General features: G+C 39.4%; 1 protein-coding gene across 1 annotated transcript in view; it reads left to right on the top strand.

The window, feature by feature from the left end:
* The window catches only part of thada (THADA armadillo repeat containing), a 79,454-nt gene that overhangs the window by 14,138 nt on the left and 42,024 nt on the right, over window positions 1-23,292 (top strand). Inside the window, exons 22-28 of the mRNA XM_026308625.1 lie at window positions 4,428-4,537; window positions 7,577-7,709; window positions 9,772-9,894; window positions 10,227-10,349; window positions 10,655-10,746; window positions 15,510-15,599; window positions 19,308-19,439. Of these exons, the coding sequence (XP_026164410.1) occupies window positions 4,428-4,537; window positions 7,577-7,709; window positions 9,772-9,894; window positions 10,227-10,349; window positions 10,655-10,746; window positions 15,510-15,599; window positions 19,308-19,439 (803 nt within the window). The remainder of the gene's footprint in view (window positions 1-4,427; window positions 4,538-7,576; window positions 7,710-9,771; window positions 9,895-10,226; window positions 10,350-10,654; window positions 10,747-15,509; window positions 15,600-19,307; window positions 19,440-23,292) is intronic.

The following is a 23,292-nucleotide window of genomic DNA, read 5'->3' as shown; positions in this document are numbered from 1 at the left end:
GTGTTTGTCTGTGTAAGGGGTAAAGGGTGTGTGTGTTTGTGTTTGCCTGTTGACAATGTATTTACACTACTGAGAGAGAAAGTAGGAAGTACCATGTAGTACTATGTGCTGAATGTGTGTTTTTTCCTGTGTTTGTGTAGGGCCAACAGTTTGTTATCCAGGTTCTTTGTTTGCAGCAGTTGAAGTAGTAAATATGTGTTTATTCTGGCAACGATATTCTTCAGTCAGTTCACTGCAGGATTAGAATCAAACTGAGCAGCTTTCTATGTGTTCTGTAGCAGTTGAATTGGACACTTTAGTTCCAGTTGTTCTTCAACAATTCTCAGTAGACCATTGTTAAATACTGACAATGACTGAGCTCTAGTATTGTGCTCCAACAACAATCGTTTATGTAAAACTGTCTCTGTGTGAGCACATGCTGTTGCATATTAACTGTGTGGGCTGTGTTGCTCTCTTTTTTTTTGACCCTGCATGTTGCTCTCTTTTTTTTTGACCCTGCATGTTACATAGTGCATTATGTGAAGTTTTGTCTTTTAAGTTTACCAACAGCTATATACTTTTATACTCAAAAATACTCACCGATAAGTCAGGACCAGTCTAGTTCACATGGTAGCAGCTAACACTAACTATTTGACCATATAAACAGGTGTTTATTTTGCAGGGCTGTATAGGGCTTGTTCTCACACACTGCAGTTAGTAAGTTTTTCAAGTTAATGCTCCATTAAACTTTTTAAAAATTCTTTTTAAAAAAAAAGCAGATGAACACAAGGACAGGTTGTGTAGAACAGCCATTGTCGTATCTGTCTCTACTGAAATGGATAATGACGTCATTATAGCGTTTTGAAGCGATAATTGACACTGATATTTTGGAAAATACTGTATGTTGTTCAGTGTGGTAACTATGGTGATTGGCCTATTACATAAGAAGTGGATGAGAGGAAAATCTGAACTCTTGTCCTCTCTGTTAACCACATTATTTTCCTTTTTTTTTTATATGCTTCTCTCTCTCTGTCTCTGTGTGTGTGTGTGTGTGTGTGTGTGTGTGTGTGTGTGTGTGTGTTAGCATTAGCATTAGCAGTCAGATGTCTGATTCCAGTAGTGTTTGGAAAGTTGGGTCTGGCTAAGTCTGTGCAGACAAAGTCATTCTGCCCTACCACAGTGATGACATGAATGGGCCAACACATGTGTGTGTCTGTATGTGACCAAAACATGTCTCTTTCCAAAATGTGTGCACACACCTCCTGCGGTCATCAGCCCAAATCCAGTGTTATATCCTTGTTGGCATGGCAACACTGCAGATGTTTCTGTCACTGGGTGGCACCATAACGACAGCAGTGGTATTACATGGGCATTAATGTTATGATTTCATCCATTCTTTATTATCTGCTGATCATCACTTTTAGACTTTTTCATCAAACATGATGTACATACATACGTGTGTGTGTGTGTGTGTATTTTTTTTTTTTCCAGTTGATGAGTTGAGGAGAAAAAAAACATGAAATTTGTGGATTGTGCTGGTGTGGAGAAAAAAAGAATGTAGTAGCAGCCTGGCAGTACACTTGTATGTGTGTGACAGACCACCGAAGTAGCTGGTCAGCCAGAGTTTGACAGCTCTGGTGTTTATTTGGCATAGCTCAGCCTGGATTGGTCGGAGGCCTGGTTGGTTATGCAGAGAAGACAGACCATTTGTTTGGCTGATCTGAAGCTAAGGGAGAAACACACCCACATCCACACACACTGCCACAATAGGAATCCTTTGTTCGACATCCCTCTCTATTTGCTCTTGAGTGCAGAATATTTACTAGACACCATTTTATTTCAGTGTCTAAATTTAAAATGAAAGTTGCTGACTACCTTATGTTGCTCTCAAACATCCTCACAGTGAAATGAAATTTTGTTCATACCATGTGTACTACTTTTTAAAAAGTCTCCATAAGCAGACTTTTTAAAAAGTACAGTATCTTAGTCCAAAATCAGTCCCTCTTTTAAATGTATTAAACAGCTGATATGCACTGAACTGTTTTTGTGTTACTTTGCTACTAAAAGCAGGAGAAAAGTAACAACATATGCTACTTTGTTGCTCTCCATGAAATAAAATTAGGGAAAATAACAGCTGTAGTGTAGAGAGACAAATGAGGATCAAAGGTTGAGGATCAACCTTTGAGTGCAGGCGGAGGTGTACAGTTAGATAAATGTTCTTGCTGCTTTTCAATCAAATTGACATTTAGAATATAAAATACAGAAGGTCATTGCATTTGATTTGCCATTGCAGCAAAAGCACAGGTGCTCCATTAACAATGTCCCTTGTGTCCCCAGTATGCCGTAACAGTGGGAGGCAGCATGGATAATGCCAGGACCCTAAAACTTAAGCGACTAATGGAATTCAGCCAACGTTCCATTTATTGTTTATATTTTTCTTACTGTGAAATGTTACTTTTTTGTGGAAAATACCTATACAGTGTGACGAGATAACATGGAGGAGGCAGGCAGAAGCTCACTCTGCTATTACAGTCCAAAGGCACTGAACTGAGCAGGTTAGAAGAAAATGTATCTATTATTAAATTCCTCCTCTAAATTTCAGCAGCAGCAACAATGACAAACTGTATCAGCGTGCTGTCTAACCCTGGGCTGTCAGGGGCGAAGTTGGCTATTTGGGTCACTGTCATGGCCCCAAGCGATACATGTAATTACACTTGGGAAACTTCTTTCCCTGCACATAGAAGTTTTTTTTCTGGGAAATGGGCACGTTTGCAAACAGGAAGTTGATGTCTAAATAAAGCCCCCCATCCCCCTCCTTGCGCAGGAAGCTTGGTTGGCGCTTTTAAACAGTTACACAGACAGGAACCTTCGAAGGGAAGCTTTAAATAGGCGAGGCTATGGCCCGGCTCGGCCCAGCTCAGCACCGCAGCGGTCTGGGCTCCGACAGCCGTGGGCCATCTAACAGTGACTGTCGCTGCCATTTTTACCCTGGTGAGGTCAGGCCTGTCCAGGGAGTCCACTCTGGCCACCAATGTGATAAGTCACTGGGCTTGGTACTGCTGTGGTTTTCTCAGTCCATACTTTGGTGTTTAAGTTAGTCCACTTTAGGTCTGCAGGGTCAGTCGAGTTTATTGACTAGTCATGTGGCCAAAAATGGGATGTCTAAGCCCTGCATTTTTGTTGCATCTTTTCCTGTTGTAATATTTCGTACATTTTTCATCCTTTTATTTAATTTAACCCATTATTCCTTCAGCTACTAACCCTGCTATAAACCCATCTCCATACATTGTGTTTCTTTCTTTCAATGACATCTGGGGTCATTGCTGAAGGTTACAGTGACTGGTGTAGTTCTGTCTCATCTGTGGGTCTGTGTCTGTGTTAGTTTAGATGTTGTGTCTAACCCCACATCCCCTACGGGGCCTTTGGGATTTTTCTTCCCTCTTTTCGCACAAGGTTTTTATTTTTTTTTGTTGCCTCAGGGCCTTGCCACCCCTCCCTGTGCCCTCCTTGCCACCCCTGACTAAGTCGGGGCCTGGCTGCCTCTGTGGTGGCGGTGATACCACAGCCGTAATGACAGGGCGCTCAAGCTCTGCGTCCGCCTCGCCCTGCTGCCTCACCTGCAACACACTCACCAGTTTACACACCGCCACAGAAACAGCATTCAGTTGTGTGTGTGTATGTGTATAGTTAGAATAATGTTGCTAACACTATTACTAACTGGATGGTTTTACTGACAGTGGCCATTATGTGGATGTCTCAGCATCCTTATTTGAACACTTGTCACGCTACTGACATGCCACTCTCACGCTTGACATGCTCAATGCTCACTGGCTGAAAGCTAAGTGGTGTCTCAAACAAGAGTGCAGCCAGATTTCCAGCTTGACATTGCTGGCATTAGGTAATGAACTTTGAACAGGTTGTCTTCTTCATCAAGAATTCTCTTTAAAACTACTGTTCATGACTTCTGAGAAAATGGATTTTAGGTTGACGAAAGGCTTTGAAGTTAGCCTAAACTTCGCAGATTTCCACAGTAGTCTTTAGCATGCCATTTTCCAAACATTTAAGTTTAACTGTGTGTAAGGAGCGAGTCATACTTTGGGTTTTGGTGTGTTGGCCAGCAGAAACAAAAAATTTGAGGATGTCACATTTATATTTTTTTACTGTTTTCTGACACTTTATTGAATAATTGGTGTACTGGTAATTAACGAATAAGAAGAATATGTGATAGCATTGACATTGAAAGTGTTTCAGGTCTTTTATGTCACATAAACCATCCAATTAAAATCATTGATACCAGAAATCTCGGAGGTGCTTGTAGACTCTTTACCGTGTGTTCAATCAAGGGATTGCAGAAAAAAGTGTGTGTAAACATGCACAGAGGTACCTAGAAAGCAGTACCAGCCGTGATAGAGTTCATTTGTTGATTCATCCTTCTCTCTGTGTTTCAGGTGGAAGGGGTAGGCCTGTACTTCCGTCATCAGCTTCTGCAGTCCCGTCATCGTGGCGCTTTTGAATTGGCCTATGTGGGCTTTGTACGCCTCACCGACAGGCTGTGCAGGTGTGTGTTCACAGTCAGGGCAAAGGTGCTAAAAAGTAATACTGCTGAATGGCTTCCATTAGGATACTGATTGTTACTGCGCCTTATAATTAGCAAGGTGGCAAGCTCTGTCAGTATTACTCTTCAGATATAATACACTGTAATTATGTCAAGACTGGATGAGTGGAATTAATCATCTGGTGCCTGCTCGACATTTTGGCCTGTGATAGTGACAAATAATAATGATAATAGAAGACCATGTGTAGTCAGTTAGTTAAAATGTTTTTATTGAATGAGGTAAGAAGGTGATTTTTTTTTTTTTTAATTAAATGTTAATTCGCCTTTGAATTAAATGAATAATTCAACCTTTTGGGGAATATTCTTTCTTACTACTTAAGTACTATAGTACTTAATATCTTTTGTCTGTACAAATCAAAAATGCAAAACTTCTCATCTGTGATTTTTGGGAAGTTACATGTTGCAGCTTTTTCTTGACAGGTTATCATAGCATAGCACTTCAGTGCAGTATCTCAGGCTGTAGTGTGAGTTCCCTGATACATTACTGAGCACAAGCTTGAGTAGTGACGATGGTGCTAAACCTGGCTACCTTGCTGTGCTGACAAAACTTTAGGAAGCTCCACACATGGCTGTTATTTACAAAGAAATAATTCCATGGCCTTACTTCCATTACAACCACTGAAATGGTGAAAAAGCTGGTCTGGCTCTGTCCAGAAGTGACTAAATCCTACTATGTGACCTCTAGTGAGGTTAACATTGATATTCTCATCTCACTCTTAAGAAGAAGGCACATCAGCAAATATGCTGATGTGCCTTCTTCTTAAGAGTGAGATGAGAATATCAATGTTAACCTATTTGCCAGTGCTCATCTATTCATTTGATTACCAGTTAAATATATATTACCAACATTATAAGAGGTGAAACATCTTAAGATGTCACTTAAAATTGTTGTAGTGTGAGTTGTTGTGTTTTAATTAATTTTAATTAGGCCTTTTACAAGTGTCAGTTTTATATCTCATCTTTTACCTAATTTAGTACATTATCATTTGCTACATTTGCTTTTGCTATTGTCTTGCTCCACTGATAAGACCAGCATATATCAAGTTAGGACCATATATCGTTAGATATCCGCATATTGATCTCAGTTTTAAAAAGCAACACTGCACATTAACAGTAATAGACTGATGGGATTGCTCTGGGTTGTTAATCTGGGAATCTGATATGACTCCACATTCCCCATCACATCTGCTATTCAGGGAAACAGTGTCCTTTTTATCCTCTTCAGGACAAGAAGGGAAAAAAAAAACAATCCTAAAATTCTGAACCACATGAAAGAATTTCTCACTTTCCTGTACCTCCCAGTCTTCTTCAGTGGTGGATTGTGGAAGATGTCTTCAGCTCTGTGGCAGGTGACGAACCACAAAACCGTTGCAGCAGCATTGACTTTGAACCACCCGGTGCTGCAGTTAAAGCAAAACTCTCTTGTTTTGTTCTTGTACAGAAACTCAGTGTGTTGTGTAATGAGGGCGACATTCTAGTGGTTGTGTGTAGGAGTTAAGGAGTATGGGTGTTCTGCTCTGGGCGTGTGTGGATCCGAGTGTGTGTTTTCAGGAGGGGAAGAGCAGTGTGTGGATGGTATGCAGGCCGTGTGCTGGGTTATAGGGTGTTGATTGCGGGGTTCTTAACCACGGCTTTTTGATGCGCTGCCTTGGGATCTGGCTCTTCTGTGTTCCACTATGTTTGCACTCTCTCATGTATCTTTGTCTCTCACTTCATTCTTCTCAATTTTCTCTTTCACTTTTTCCTTTCTTTGCATGGTCTCTCTGAGTTCACCAGTTATGTGTAGGCATATGCGTTTATATATGCAGCTGTTTACAGAAGTGCTTCCTAACCTTTTTTGACATAGACTCAGCTCTTTTGTTTGCCTTATTCTGTCACCACTTTAAACCATTTCAACCTTTTAATCTTTGCTTTCTGCTAAACTATTTAGCATTTACCTACTTCAAATGTTGATCAATTCCCTTTAGCTGCAACATGGCCTTCTTTTATTTTATTTATTTTTTTATTTTTCGCTTTGTAGATGAATACTGACTTTACTTCTAGCTAACTATTTATCAACACCGTGCACCACATAGCCCCTGCAAACCGCAAAGCTACTGGATGTCCCCCTCTGCATGTATTTGTCTGTGAGGATATGTGTGTACTTGGTGTGTCAAGTGTGTGTGATGGAGGACACTCAAGTTCTCTGTCATCCACACTGAATTGTTTTGATCTATCCTCTCTACTTCAGTGGCTTTTGTTGAACAGCTGCTTCCTACAGAGCAGGGCCCAGCAGCTTTTTGTGGGTTTGTGTTTGCCAGTGCTGCTGCACATCATATTTTTAGAATTTGTCTTAAAACAAAGTACCAAACGCCACACAGTAAATGTGTCAGAAGGTTGAAATCAGCCCTTTCCTTTGTAGGTGAGTAGGTGCATGTAAGTCCACTGATGAACATTCAGTAAAACCTTGTTGTAAATAATGCAATTCTTGCTTGTTGGATATGACATTTTAGAAATCACGTATGTCCAGCAACTTCTTCTTTTTGCTGGACGCCCACAGACACAATCCTTGAAACCAGTAGTTTTAGAGCATTTGACAGCTTATCAAGTGGATATCATTGTGGTTAATAATTCATCAGGCACTTTCTAAACTGTCATTTGATGGAAAACATTTGTTTGGAAACCTACTCTGTGATCAATCTGGTTGTTGAATGGGATTTAAACAAACATTAAAAATTATTTGTGGACTTGTTTTGCTGTGTCATTAGACTGTTTTGGGAGAAACAGACTTTAATTTAGCAAAGACATGCCTACCAAAAGCCTGTTGCATAGAATGATAATAATTTTTAGCCACAATTCATTTCATGGAATTAGTTTCTATTGTTTAAGTATTGAATTAGCATGTGTGATTGAACTAAAATACATTTTGTGATTTTTATGATCACTAACTGAAGCCCAAAGGAATAAGATTGCTGTTATTAATTTGCTGTGTTTGTGTGTAAGGAGTGGAAGTCGGGTCCTGCAGCAGCTCCCAGCCTGCTGGCTAACTGAGGTTCTGGAGGAGGTCAAATCCAGTGACCCATCGTCCAAACTGTGCGCCACACGACGTAGCGCTGGAATACCCTTCTACATACAGGTGTGCAGGCATGATTTTTTTTTTTTTTTAAGGTTTTGACATAACCTTTGAGCTGTTTCTGTATGCTTCAAAAGACTGTACTGATTCAGGCTTGTTACTGGACTCTTAGTGCTGATTTCACATTTTAGCAAGAGGTTATTGTTTAAATTTAAAATGTTTCACCTCTGATTTAATTCCTACATAGTGTTAATGGTGGTCATGTTGCCCATCATTACTGACTGACTGGACACAGTGATCCTTTATTGTTGTTTTGAATGCTTTGCTGCTCTTTAAGACCTGATCTCTCCGGTTTTGTTTTAATGCTCCTGCATCTTACCATAGTGCTGACACGACACTTTCCATAACAGCATTAAGTTCTTAGTTCTTACTGCTTAATGTCAATTTTGCTGTAATTGAATGATTTAGATGATGAGAAATGGTAAAATGGAAATTCCACTTTGAACTACAACACAAGTTTATGTTAAGATATGGAAAGTGTTGCATGGACATGGCAAACATTATGATTAAGTGACTCAACAGTGATATGGTGTCAGAGATTTACTAATAGAAGCAGGCCTGTTTGTGTGTGTGCATGTGTTTTTGTGGTACTGTTTACTTAAAGGAGTGCAATCAGCTGTTCTTGGCTTGCTACTAGAGCAGTCATGCTTTAAGAACACAGAGTTTCTTAATCCACACACTCACATAAACACTTATAACAAATACATACACTCAAACACTGTCCTTTGGGTGACCCCTCTTAGTAGTCTCCAGTCCCACACATCTCTTATGATGTGTTGTAATCTCTAACTAACCTACCTTAACACTTGACTGACTCACTGTGTTATTCAGCCGTAACTGGCCTTCCCACTTCCTCTGATTACAGATATTAAAACTAGACGTGACAGAGTTCATGTTTAATCATAGCAGTAATTTTGGAGTGAGACCTCTCTTTGTTGTGGTTAATGGTACAAGGTGTACGGCTGACGTCACCTTCCTTTCCTCTGGTTTTATGCATTTGTATTCCAGGCAGAGTGTGCTTTGTAAAGGTCTGAAATCCTAGCTGCATATGGTCGGATTAGATTTTTTTATTTTGGTTTTTAAATATGTTTTAAAATCTATTACACATTCAGGTATCCTTGATTATTTGTGAAACAGGAAATAGGAATTGTATGCATGTTAAATATCCCTGTTGTGAGAGAAGATTGGAAGAGCATGATAAAAAGCACACTTGGACATAAATTCAAAGAGAAAGAAAGAAAGAGAAAGAGCAAGGGCCCAACAAAGCAGAGGATGTCTGTGTAGAGACAAAAATCCACACCTTGGCAGAGCTTTGAGCTGCATTCCTTCACACAGACTGACAGAGTCAGGTCCAGGAAGGCTGGCTCCTGCCCTCGCCTCATGCTGGTCTTCACTGATCTGGGAAAGACTTCACAGGAACAGGCCTTGCACTCCTCTTCCTCTTACCTTCCTCTACTCCTACCCCCAAGAGTTCACAGGAGCCAGACTGTGTCTCGTCCTCCTCCTCCCCACCTCTATCTTCCATCTCTCCATCCCTCAAAGGCCTAACTTTTAACCATAACCCAGGCCAGACACACAGCTGGCTCCCATCAGCTCCCACCTCCTTTCTCACACAGCAGCCAATTGCTGTCACCTCCTTGCTCCCACAGTCCTGACTGCCCGTACAAATGATGTCATTCTGTAAATCCATCAGTATAGATACACTTGTTATGGTGACCTTATGTTACAGTTGTTTTTTCATCAGTGTTTTATGTTATGCTTAAACAAACCATATTAACACAAACAAACAGACCTCTTGCATTATTGGTGCACATATGGTACATACTAGTGCATCCCTCATTAATAGTATGAAGTTGTCTCTGTTACAGGAAGAGGAAGGAAAACAAAATAAATAAGTGGTGAACATGTAATAATATAGTTTTATCATTAACATGTACAGTGCATGCATTTTGAAGACATACACTAAATTATGGTACATATCAAAGAGTTGGTCATTTAAATAGCCATTTTTTTCTATTAATTTTGCCTATTGTATATCTGTCCTGTTTTTTGCTCACTTCCACAGGCTCTGCTTTCCTCTGAGCCAAAGTCATCTAGTTGCAGTCTGTTGAAAATGACCATGAGAGAGCTGATAGCTCTCTCCATGCCGTCTGCTGACAGGAACACTGACAGTTCCACTGTCCCTCAGGTTTGGTAACATCACTTAACATTTCCATGTCTGAGCCCTACTGGGACAGCTACTCTGAACCAACAGAAACTACATGATAAGGAATGTTGGATGCTATTATATGTCTGTATATATATTCACTGTCATAGGTAATGTTTTACTAATGCCTCAGCAGATAAACAGTACTCCTTTGTAGGTCATATCATACTCTGCTATACATATTATAATTATTTCAGGCTTATTAAATAGTTATAGCCAATTCTGTTTTTTGTATCATTCTTTTTGATGTGATGTGATTGCATTCTTACTGTGATTCAGCTAAAAGGTTGGGTATCTGCTTACCCTCCTCACAGGTCCACGCTCTGAACATCCTCCGGGCTCTGTACAGGGACACCCGTCTGGGGGAAAACATCATTCCCTTCGTCTCAGATGGAATGCAGGCTGCTGTGCTGGGATTCACCTCTTCTGTCTGGGCAGTGAGTTTCAGCATACATCTCTTCTCCCTTTACACATCATCATCTCTAGCCTGTATCCCTGCACCAGTCTTTTATGTTTTTGAAATGTTGAAAAACATAACATTTTGAAAAGGCAGAGCAGCTCTACAGTAGATTTAGCTGGGTTTGTGCAGTTAACTAGCACTCCAGTGTACATCTAATGCAGGTAGTTGCTAGCTTTTAATTTAATCTCCTGTGATACTGATGTTACCCTGTTTTCACTTTAATGTCAATGCACTTGCTCATAGTACTCTCTGCATTCTGTCATCCTTTGTTTTTGTTTCCAGGTGAGGAACTCGTCCACTCTTCTTTTCAGCACATTGATTACAAGGATTTTTGGAGTGAAGAAGGGGAAGGACGAACACTCGAAAAAGAACAGGTCTGTTTCTTCTTCCTCTCTAATGCTGCTGTACCAGTTTAAATTTAAATCATGCATTGATGCAGAAGAAATTCTTACATTCAAATGAGTAAAGTTTACATTAGTGGTTTTCCATGTAAAGTCACAATTCCAGTCAGTGTATTGAGATTATTCACTGTTTTTCCACTTCAGTCCTTTAATTAGCCTGACTGAATTTTTCATATTTTTTAATAACGAATGCATTTTAGACTCTGAACTAGACTAATAGACATAACAGACATGTTATCACATAGACATAATGTGATGTTTTTAGTACATTAACAGTCAACCTATTTACAAGAAAGTAAACAGTTATTTACACCACCAAGGGGCGCTGCTGTAACACCACTCTGGCTGAGCTGCTCTTTTCACTCTTCTCAGATCTGTTTACTAACAATCATTGCTTGTAGAGAGGCTGCAGTGACATGAACCGGGAAAGTTACACTGGGTATTTGACTTGTCATGTCATTATCATAACTTGGTTATTATAATAATACCTTTGTTATTGTTCATTTTCAATAAAAATACATTAGACCATCCCAGATTATCCCAGGTCCCGAAGTGTACCTGGTCACATTAGTTGCAAATGTGTACTATCAGAAGAAGTTGATCTCTTTTATTGAAGTTTTTGCTTGTGACAGAGTAGGAACTAAAAGCATGTTAGATCAGGTTAATGGTGCTGTAGCCTAGTGCTTTGGAATGAGTTTGCCTGTCATGGGGCCAAGTAGATTTATCATGGCACAGCCTGATACATATTGATAGGCCCAGTGAATGTGCACCCAAATTTGTGCACATTTAAAATGGCTGTTGATAGCTAGATCGTAAACCATGAGACACTAAATGTGCACATTGAAACACAAGATGATTTTAGTTGTGATTATAAATTGCACTTTAGTTAGTCTCCTCAGAGATTAAACTGTTAATAATAGGCTTAAAGATCATGTTTTGTCAGTCCAACAAATTTATCATTGATTTAGACTTACATTTACAGTGACATGGCTTGAAGTATGTATATACTATAAATACAATTATTCTAAAATATGTGTAAACCACTTTTTTTTTTTTTTTTTTTTTTGTTTAGTTCCCTAAGTTGTTATTTTAGCTCAAAACAGAGACAAGTAGTTAACAGGAGTCTACTGACCATGTGAATTTTTTTTTTTTTTTCCCCTTTTTTGGCCATTTTTTTCATTGTCATTATAGTCAACAACACAAGTGATGGGAATATGTGTTAAGATTAGTTGAAAGGCACTAACCTGCACATGCAAATGTTCTGCCATGGGAAAAAATAGATTTTATTTTTTAAGGAGCTGCTCCTGGAAGCTCGGTCCGATTCCTTGTACTGTATGTCTGTTGGCTGCTTCTCTAAGGTCTCTAAAAACTGTTATCCAAGCCAAGGCTGCTCTTATTTATCTATTCTGTTATCTATTCTGTGTTATTCCCACCTTCTTGTCTTTTGCTTTCTTTCTTCTTATTACTGTGTGGAGTTATTTCTGTATGTGTGTGGGAAGAGATGATGAGTGAGAAACAGGGCAATGACCTACAAAATTAGCAACTGAACCCTAATGTGTATTTTTAGCACCAGGTGGCCTTAGTTTTGTATTCAAATAGTGTTTGTGTCAAATTGACATTGTGTCATGTCAATGAATCTCATTGTAGTAACCTGAAATTGGTACAGAGCTGTGTATGTTTGTCGGAAAGCTGCGACTCATTTATAATTGTCTCTGAGAGTCTCGTCCACAGTCTGTTGTATGTCTGGTCTCTGTTATTGTCATGATTTTACGCTTGTGATCCCTGGCAGCAGAAAATGAATTGTGACAGCTTGTCCTCTCTAATATTTGGCTGTGGTGTGTTGTGTGTGTGTGTGTGTGTGTGTGTGTGTGTGTGTGTGTGTGTGTGTGTGTGTTGTGTGTGTGTGTGTTGTGTGTGTAAGGAAGCTAGAGCATAAACACATTTCTCACACAAACCAGTTTATTTACAGCAATATGTGTATTTGTGTGTTTGGAAAGAAAGAGATTCTTGCTGTCTGTGGGAAATTCAGCTGTGTATTTTGCGTAGTTACTTGAATCCAGGCATATTGTTTGCTTGTAGATCATCGTTCCGCTAAGCTTAGGCTCAGGCCTCGCCGCTCTGTAATTGTACATTGATGTTGATCTGATATCGCTGTTGAGATAAATGCAGCAATAAACAAAGCCAGCAGAATGAAGATTGCTCTGCATTCCAAGCAAAACCAGCTTCATCACAGGCTTGAGTCATTTCCTCATTTTGCACTACATGAGCTCTTGGGTTGCAAATGTCCAAACAATGTTACTGAGGTGGTTTTGAGGATTGTAGAAAATGTTTTTTTTTTTTTTTCACACAGTGAATGACCTTGCTCAAAGACATCTCAGCTGGATTATGAGTGGAACATAAGATATTCAGAGCTTTTACTTACATATAAACACCAAAACAACAATGTGAAATCCATTAAGGCTTTTAAACTGGTTTATTATGATCTGCAATATTAGATATATTATTATAAATTATTTCTATCAGCTGTGAGATTTGGGGGGTTGTGAGGATTGATAGGAGAGAAAACTAACTAAAGTAACTAATTATTATTATTATTTATTTATCTTCAATACAAATTTGCCTTGAAGGTTATATGAGTGCACACACAGCTGTGAGCCCACAAATATGAGCATGCCTTCTTTTCACTTACACCTCCTCCTCTCTACTCCTTTGTGACCTTTACCCATTTTACCTCATCTAATCTGCTCCGACACAGCCTCTGACCTCTGTCCTCTGGGCAGCAGAGATGTGTCAGACTGAGAGACTCTCATTAGAGAAAGCAGAGGAGGGCAAGGAGCCCACATACGTACACACACACACACTTATGTAATACACATGGTTGTGCACATACATTTAGGTTTTATTCGCAGTTGTTTCTGTATGCAGCAAGTGGGTATATGTCAGGTCGTAAGAGGGGAGGAGTGTGTCACATCCATGCTGAAAGGGGTTTTGAAATCTATACACATGACTCACTTTCCTACCATGCCTGCTGCTAACTTGAACCAGGTTCATAAAGCTTGTGTGTTTATGCACATTAGCTCAGAATCGGTAGCAGTCATGACTGAATTGACGTCTTCAGTCTTGTGATCATATGCTTGGCAGACCAGACCTCCTCCTTTTAGCAGTGAATTTAGACAGGCAGAGTTAAATAAAAACTTTACTGGCCCTGAGGCTGAATGGCGGTTGCAGCAGGGAGACCGCCGTCGTTAAATATAAAGTTTATTGTTTTATTGACAGTTGTGTTTGAGTGAAGACATAAGCACAAACACACATGACAGTGGCGTAGAGTGCAGTATATGTTCATACACCCACAAATGTGACTGTTTCCGCCCTTAGCAGGGTAAACAAGCATAAAAACTTGAACTGTTTAGTGAAAAGCATTTGGCACAGCAGCAGAACCTCACAATGTTCTCTCTCCATCCTTTGCCTTCTTCTTTCTCTTCTTCTCCACTTGTTGTTTCTTATGTCACTTCTCTTTCATCTTTTGTTTAGAAGAATATATAAAATTACAAGCAGTATCTTTGCAGCAGGTGTGGCACTGAACACTGAATATCTAGCTACCTAGATTTCATATAGTATGTTAATCATAAATCATCATCAAAGAATGATTCAGAAGAAGTATATCATACTAAAACAATATTAGAAACCCTTTCCCAGTAAAATTGGAGTCCTGCAGGAATGCAGAATTTTGTAATTTGACACTTGGTCGCTGCATTTTTCACAAAAAAAGCTCAGACCTGGCTAAGAATCTATATTTAGATTGAGATGTCTGTCAGTGATGAGTAAAGTGGTGATAAAACTAAAGAAGATAATAATGAGGCTAAAAAAGTGAAAAAGGTAGTTGTTTTGCCATAAACACCTGGTGTGCATTCAAAAATAGCAGGTGCACACAGGGAAACTAAAAAATGGCACAAGACTTGGTACACTGTGGAGCTCAGTCCTACAGAAGACTGGATAATCATTTGCATTCATGAGTTCAAGAATGATCTCCAGGATGTAGGCAGACATGTTTGAAAACTCCAGGAGCAGAACCTCACAGGGTTCACCACATGATGCAAACCCTATGTAAGCCTCAAACGCAACAAGGCCAGGCTGCTGGTTGTAATTGCACACAAAAGACATTTTTAGAGTTCTCAAACAAAGCTGTGGTCAAGCAAAAGTCTAATTGATGGTCAGAATAAAGTGTGGAGAAGTAAATGGACACCTCATGACCCAAAGCGTATCGGAAGGTCAAGGTGGGATATCCTTGACTGGCCAAGTCAGTCATGATCTCAGCCTGATTGAGCTGCATTGCTCTTGGTGAAAAGTAATGGCAGAGACCCCACAACCAGCAGAAGCTGAAGGAGGAAGATACTAAGTGTCTGCTAATGTGTACGGGTCTAAGACTTGCAGCATACAAAATATTAAATATGGGATATCTGTACTCTTAATAAACTTTGGGAACTATGTGTTAAAAGAGCTGGAACTCCCACACAGTTCTTTCTGTATCGATTTAAATCTGTTGAAATTGAAGGTGTTGACACACAGCCTGAGTCACGCAAAAATATTTAACTGTCTAAATAGAGTTCTTTACGATCTAAGAATGTCTATGCAGCCACTGTGATAAACAAACAAACAGTTTAATAATCAGAAGTCTTCTTTAACCCTCTATGACTGCTAAATACTTATGCTGTCACTGTTTCTGCATCTCCCTTCAGGATGACAGGCCGAGAGTTTTTCACTCGTTTTCCAGCTCTGTACCCATTCCTTCTCTATCAGCTCGAGGAGGCTGCAGCCACAGTGGAAAGGTGAGGTGTTTCTCATTAATCCACACATGCACGCTCCACATTCAGCCCTTGCCATGGCTTTTCACACTTCCTTGATCGTGTTATAGGTTTAATTTTTACTTCCATTTGAGCCATGCGAGATCAATGTTTTGTTGTGTTAAGCTGATTAAGCACTGGTGCCTTTGTGCTGGGTACTTATTGGAATAATGAGGACAGCGAGGTGAAGTTAGTGCAATTTTTCATCACTTTTTTTTTTAAGTGGGAACATAAACTATGAACTATTTTCACTGATTAAGTAGCATTGCCCTGGATTGATTTCTGGGTATCACTTGTACACTTGACAGACTGTTTACTCAAAGCACAAGACTTTACAACCAAATAAAGTAAAGCTCTTGACGAGATTGAGTTTTGTTTTTTTGAGGTGGGGAGTTGAGTCCACTGAGGTTCGTTGGCCTTATCTTTGTCAGCTCAGCCCAGACTCCCTCTTAAAAGCATTAGAGTGGTCCAACAGCTCCCCAGGCAGCCTTATCTTAATATGGATCCAATTAATCGAGTGCTCTTTCAGACTGGCCCTTTCATACTTTAATTCCCCTCACTCCTTCAGACCCTTGTTAAAACATTTGCAAATTTCCCACGGACACAGATCTCTGCTGTCTTACTTCCCACACCATCTCTGTGTTTTGCACCACCCATACAGTCTGACCGCACCGTACTATGGTAATACACAGCAGCACAGGAGGCAGGAGAGCTGTGGTCTTGGGGAAGTTTTAGTGTAAGTGCATTTCCAGAATGGGTCACAATATACAACAAATTATAGAAGAATGACTTGGAAGTGTAAGGTTGTACTTTTGAATCTGTGTATGCAGATTATGCACTGTGTAATCCACTTCTCCTCCACAAGAGTGTTTTCCAAAAGCAGATGTAAAGAACAATTAGGAATGGAAAACAGTCCTCTCCAAATATAACTGGTCAAAAAACTGGCACAGGTTAGCACGGCATTGTTGTGGTTAGTACTGTGGCCTTACAACAAGAAGGTTCCTGTTCAACTCCATGGTCTATGTGGAGTTTGTATACTCTTCCAGGGTCTGTACGGGTTTTCTCCAGGTTCTCCAGCTTCCTCCCGCAGTCCAAACACATGCAGTTTGGCACTGACTCTAAATTGACCATAGGTGTGAATGTGAGTCTGAGTGTTTGTCTGTGTCTTATGTGTCAGCCCTGTGATAGACTGGTGATCTGTCCAGGGTGTACCCTGCCTCTCGCCCAATGTCAGCTGGGATTGGCTTCAGCCCCCACCCCCCTCAGGAACGTGCATGACAGGATAAGCAGTAGATAATGGATGGATGGAAAACTGGCACATAGATGGAGGCAGTATTTGAAGTGGTCAAAAAGTACACATAGATTGAAGATGAACAAAAAATAGATGTAATGTACAAATATAGGATACAGTCCATTCTGATCTCTGTCCTTTCCCTCAGGCAGCATTTGTTATATGGATACATAAGCATATATAAAGGACACATATAGTACCGTGCAGAATTTTTAGGCACTTTAGATGTTTTAGATTATCATCCAACACCATCAGGTGTCTGATTGATCCCAGGTTCCCAGGTGTATCTCTGTTTAAATCATCTTGTAAAGCTAGTGTGTATATTTTCTTTCATTTCACCTGGGGGTTTAATTATTGGCTTTATGGCCTGTACCTCAGCTTGTAAACTTCACTCTATGGTATGGCTGAACAGTGTATGTTTTTGAAAATAATGCTCCAGTAGCCTCAGTGTACACTAGAGTGTAGGTGGGTAGACCTATTTCTTAGAAAGAGAATGTTGTTTGCACTTTTATTTGGCTTGCAGATTCAGATTCCTAATCTTATTAATCTCAGTGCATCAAACTTAACTTGGTTTATCTCTGAAAATATTTTAAGTCCATGCCCACATGTAAATCTGTGGTACACAGCGCCTTATCAACCCATGTCTTCACTTCCAAAAACAGCAGTTTTAAAATCCTAGTCCAAGTACTTTTCTCTGGTTTCCTAAACAAGACTGATGATTTATTTGTCAGAGAGTTACTAAATGGTGAGCTAAAGCTTTAGTTTACTTTAGAGTTAGTCTGTCCCTTTCACTGTTTTCTAAATGAAGAATAAGAATCCTTAAGGTCAGTGTTCTGTTTCCACTCACTTTAAAAGATATAAAGCAAAAAAATAACCCTTTTATCAAACACTTGGCTATTGGAGATGATTAAGGAGTTTTAGGAGAGAGAAAGAGAGAGAGAAGTTCATGCACGATCTCAGCATGGAATTTAAGAGTGCTATTCAATGCATTTTTAGTCTTGTTTTCATCCTATTAAGTGTTTCTGCCTCCAGATGTATCCCAACAAGGCCCAATATGTTTGCAATTCTCTGTCTCCCCCTCTCCCGTGACTCTGACATCACATCCAGTCTCGCTGTGCTTGACTGAACTGTGACGCTAAACACATTAGACCAGTTGCTAATTAGGCTGCTGTTACAATTCCCATCTTGCCGATCTATGAGCGTGTGTGTGGGTCTGTTGTTCTTTCTAAGTTCTAGGAGATCCTCTTGGTTAATGACAGGGCCCAAAGGACATACTACTTTCCTGACGCACATGCACTCATAAGACCTTATAGTCCTCAGCTGTAGGTGTAAACTGTGTTTTCTCACAATGTCCCCATTTTCTAAAATGCCTTACTCACTGAAAAGTGAGGCATCTGACATTTTATTAACACCAAACAGTAGAAAGCCTCTGTTACCAGCAACTCACTGCAGAGTTGCTTTCTGCTTTATTCAGCCCACAGAGAGGTGGACTCTGACAGCAGGACAAGACAGAAAAAAACAGTTCTCATGGAAAATGTATGGGCTTTCTCCATATTAGCTATCTGGTATTTGTACATTTTAGTCACTTTCCTTATTTCGCAGCTTTAATTCATGTCTCTTTCTCCCTTTTCCTCACTTCTTCCCTCACTGAAAAATGTGTCAGAGTGAAACTGTGAAACCACTGGCTGGAGCAGTTTCCATTCTGACTCAGTTGGCAATGATGAAGGAGAGGGGGAGGTTAAAAGCTCAGCTGAAGGACAGATGAGATGACTGTATTGGAGTGTGGGTGGTTTTTGATATATAGTGTGTTTTAAAAAGCCAGAGGAATTGAAATGTTATATTTTCTGTTGAAATTTTAATTATATCTGGATTTCCGATTGCCCTTTAGACATGTTGCAGAAAATGGACACCATTTTAGAACTGGATCCAAACCGTTTCTCTCTTACACTACTGAAGCAACAGCATATGACGAAAACAAAATAAAGGACTGTATAAATTTGGCTTTATAAAATACGTACTGACGTTCTTGGTGAGCGGTGCATCAGTGCTCTCATGTCTGTACTCTTGCTACATCTAGCTTCATAGTTAGTTCTACAACTTGTAGCTAGTCAATCTTTCTATGGATTTCAACAAACAAGATGTAAGAGAAAGCACACCAAACAAACACTTTTTTACACAAAAGTGAAAGAAAAGAATAAGGCTGGTGATTTTCTAAGTTTTGGCTGTTTTCCACAAATTTCATAAATAAGCTAAAACTAAATGTCACCACACTTTAAAGTTTTTGGTTTTGCATTTATTTTTTTTTAATGTTTTAATGCTTTTGTTTTGATGTGTGCCATAGTGCACGTCTCAGGTGATATTAATAGGGCATTGTAAAGATCTGGCTGTTTGTGTGTGTTCAGTGACAGTGGCCAGGTGAAGCTACACCCCAGCCTGTTTCTGCTGCTGCTGGTGCTCAGTCGCCTCTACCCTTCACCTATGGATGGATCTTCTTCACCTCTGGGACTCGCCCCTTTTAGGCCCTTCATCATCAGGTGGGTGCCAATGCCACACACAAACACATTCACGACTCATCCACATCACAGGCATTTCATATTAAGATATTAAGATATCTGTGTGGCTGGCTGTAAAAATACATTATTATTCTATCAAATCCAAGAGTCACACACCTGCTCTCTCAGCCATGATAAACAGCATTTCTCTGAACCAGAACTCTTTCTAAGTATAGAACCCTTCACAATCACAGAGACAAAACACCTGCAGTCTAAACACCAGTGTGTGTTTTCTTTGGTTTTGTTCACACAGCTGCTTCTGTGTCTTTGTATTGAAGCTTGTGTCTTGAATCATTTGTTTTTGTTTTTCTTTCAAGTACAATCCCCAAAATGTAGTTCATGTACCGTAATGTACGAATGTGATATAAATATGCTTCTTTGTGTGTGTGAGTTGTTGCTTCTGCACACTAAGACAAAACACGTGTCTGGTCGGAGCTCGTCTTTACAGGGAGTTTCTTATTGCTGTTGGAGCTGTCTCGTGTGCCAGTGGTTGATTAGATTGTGACTGGTTTTATCTGATTCCACTTGTGTTTTCTGGGGAGTGAACCTTACAAACGGCTGGGAATCTGTGGTTACATGCTGCATTTTTTACATTCCTTAAACGGAGAAATTGACAAATATTATTAGAACATATTCATCACCATCCATTGCACCTGCAAACAGAGCTGGGTGTCAGACCAGACTCACGGTAGTCCACACAATGACTGTGTCCTCGACTTGATCTTAAAAATGCTTTTTTCCTTAGAATTGCTGATTTCCATATTTTCTTTTGAATCTGTTCAGATATATTTGCCTTCTACAGTGAAATTGAATTTGTTAAAAATTGAAAGATCTTCTGCCTCTTATAACTGACGTTTTCTGAAATTTGTTATGATTAGAAGTAATGTGAATTAGATTTGAGTAGCTCCTGTTTGCCTTGTACACATGGGTGTAGAGACAGCTATCTACATTCATATTATGAAAACTAAGGCTGTGTAAAAAATTGATATTTAGATATATATTGATATTCCAGCCCATAATGTTGATTCTGTCTTTAGCAGCACGCTCTCCCTCATGGTGCATGCAGCTCGTGGCTGTGCATGCAGTGTACATTGTAAGCTGTGAGTCAGTGACACTTAGCGCAGCAGTGAAGGATACTGGACACTCTTTGTGTTGGTTATTGGAAGCACCACACTCTACATTAAGCCTAGGCTTAAGGCATTTTTTTAATTTTAGAGTGAATTTGAATGTAAGAAAACTTACATGCAATTTATTTAGATTTTTATATCATATATGAATGTAAAAATTTTGCTATGATTTTTATAGCATATATCAATGTAAGAACACTGACGTATGCACTTTATTTTCATATTCATATTGTGTAAGCATTACATGCTCTTCAATAAATTGTAACATGAAAATTCATCAAAATAGTTTACCGTATTTTCCAGGCTATAAGTCGCTTTTAGCAAAAACAGCCTTGTTAAACAGAAAAAAACATATAAGTCACATTTCTAATTATACTAATTATAGTCTAAATTAGCCTATGAAGAACGTAGGCTAGGCACAACAACAAGCTGAAATACATTATGAAATTCATTCATCCATGTCAAGTAACATTAAACTGCGCCAACGTCGTTGTGGGGGGAGATGAAACAGTGTCGACTCCTCCTCTCTCTGGTTGTCTGAATTCCGACACTTGCTCCATACTGTGTTTCAGTTACAGACTTTATTACCTGCACTTTGAAGTCTGCAGTATAGCTCTTTCATTTGGGAGGCATTTTCATTTGTATTAGGCTAGCAGTTGTAGCTTAGGAGTGCAATATTACCTTCAACTGAGTCAAGAGTGCCAAGAGTGTGATCTAACACTAATGACTGCTCAAGAGAATGACAGTAAATTAACACATATAAGTCTCAGGAAAAAACCAGAGGAGTAAAAAAAGTGTGACCTGTAGTCATTTAAAATGATGTTGAGTATTGCAATATATGGCATTATATATTGGTATGAAATCAAATCGTATCGTATCATACTGTAAGACATGATATAGATATAGATATAGATGTAGATATTTCATGATAAAGATTTATAATTTTCATACACAGGCGAGTATATTTGCCTACAAAGGAGGAGGGTATCTGATAATCATGATACCTCATAACACCTTGACAAAGTACAGTAGAAGCTACACAGCAAAGGGACTAACTCACCCACAATTCGGTCAGTTTTTCATGGAAAAAAAAAGTATGAAAACCAATAAATGAATGTAAAGCTATTGGTATCACTAAAAAGATACATTTATGATTGGTGCAGCACCATTCTCATTGCTATATCACATTTTGCAGAAAAGATATGGAGCATAATCCTCCTAATTTCGAATTATTTTGATGCTATTTTGACCCGAAGCTGTGTTTTGGAAACCGGAGCCAATTAACACTCAGGGCTTAATTTTCCTTTAATAGTTATTATAAATTTAGCTACTTTCATTTCCAAGGCTTTCTCCTTGTAGACCAGCATTGTAAACAAATCATGGATCTGTTCATCAGAGATTTTAACTCTAGGAGAGCTTTAGTCTTTGAAAGTTTATAAGGCTAAAATTAAAATATATGTATTAGAACGCAGACTGAGGTTTTTTCTTATTTGCCTCAGCCAAAACATTGGACTAGACAACTCCACACTGAGCAAAACAAATGTTCCTCCTGTGTGCCTTAGTGGTAGGGAAGGGAACAAGTGGATAGTGAAGTGGCATCACAAACACAAACGTGGACATTATCCATTATCACTGCAAATGTGCAGTGTTATCTTGTGCTGTGTAAAGAAGGCACACATTTTACCCAATCAGTCACTCTTACAGTAGTGACTGATTGCCTGATTTCTTAGTTTTATATTTGACCACTTTAATAAATGAGTAAATCTATATGAGTAAATTTTAATAATTCCATGTCCTGCGGGTGCAGTTAACAGGTCTTTAGCTGAGTACTGACTGGATGGCTGACTCTTTCTGTCAGAGACGGTATGCAGCGCACACATACACCCAAATGAAGCCCACATGTTTGAGATGTTAAATATAGCCCAGCCCTAACTTCTTTGGCTCTTGCCGTGCTTCTCGACACTACCCCACCGTACGTCAGCACATCTTCCCCAGACGTGTGTGGACGTGTCCAGTGAGGTCGATAACTGTCACCCCCCACAAAGGAACCACCTCCAAGGGTGTAGTATGTCTTCTGTTGATAGGAAAGTTTCATGCCTAAAGTGAAATATTTTTTCCCTCTACCCGCCCATCGCACCATATCTTTATATCCTCACATACCATGTAAGAATTTTGACATTCTCCGCTGCTTGGCCTCTGCATAGTCACACCTGTAATGACGAAGAGAATGATGATGACGACAAAGGGGGAGGAGGATAACCAGCAGAGCCATTTATTCTTATAATTGATGGGCATTTCATTCCATTCTTTGACGTCTTTATATCTCTCTTTCAAATTCTGTCTTCTTCTCTTCTCCTCCTTGGTCTCTGTCTGGCTTAATGCTAAAACCTCAGTGTCGTGATAATGATTTACAGTGGGTACGGAAAGTATTCAGACCCCTTTAAATTTTTCACTCTTTGTGTCATTGCAGCCGTTTGCCAAAATCAAAAAAGTTCATTTTATTTCTCATTAATGTACACTCAGCACCCCATCTTGACAGAAAAAAACCAGAAATGTAGAAATTTTTGCAAATTTATTAAAAAAGAAAAACTGAAATATCACATGGTCATAAGTATTCAGACCCTTTGCAGTGACACTCATATTTAACTCACATGCTGTCCATTTCTTCTGATCCTCCTTGAGATGGTTCTGTTCCTTCATTGGAGTCC

This window comes from Mastacembelus armatus, chromosome 15, assembly GCF_900324485.2.
Source record: "Mastacembelus armatus chromosome 15, fMasArm1.2, whole genome shotgun sequence".
Lineage (NCBI taxonomy): Eukaryota > Metazoa > Chordata > Actinopteri > Synbranchiformes > Mastacembelidae > Mastacembelus > Mastacembelus armatus.
The sequence above is the reverse complement of the archived record's forward strand: the minus strand, read 5'-3'. Positions and strand labels throughout refer to the sequence as shown.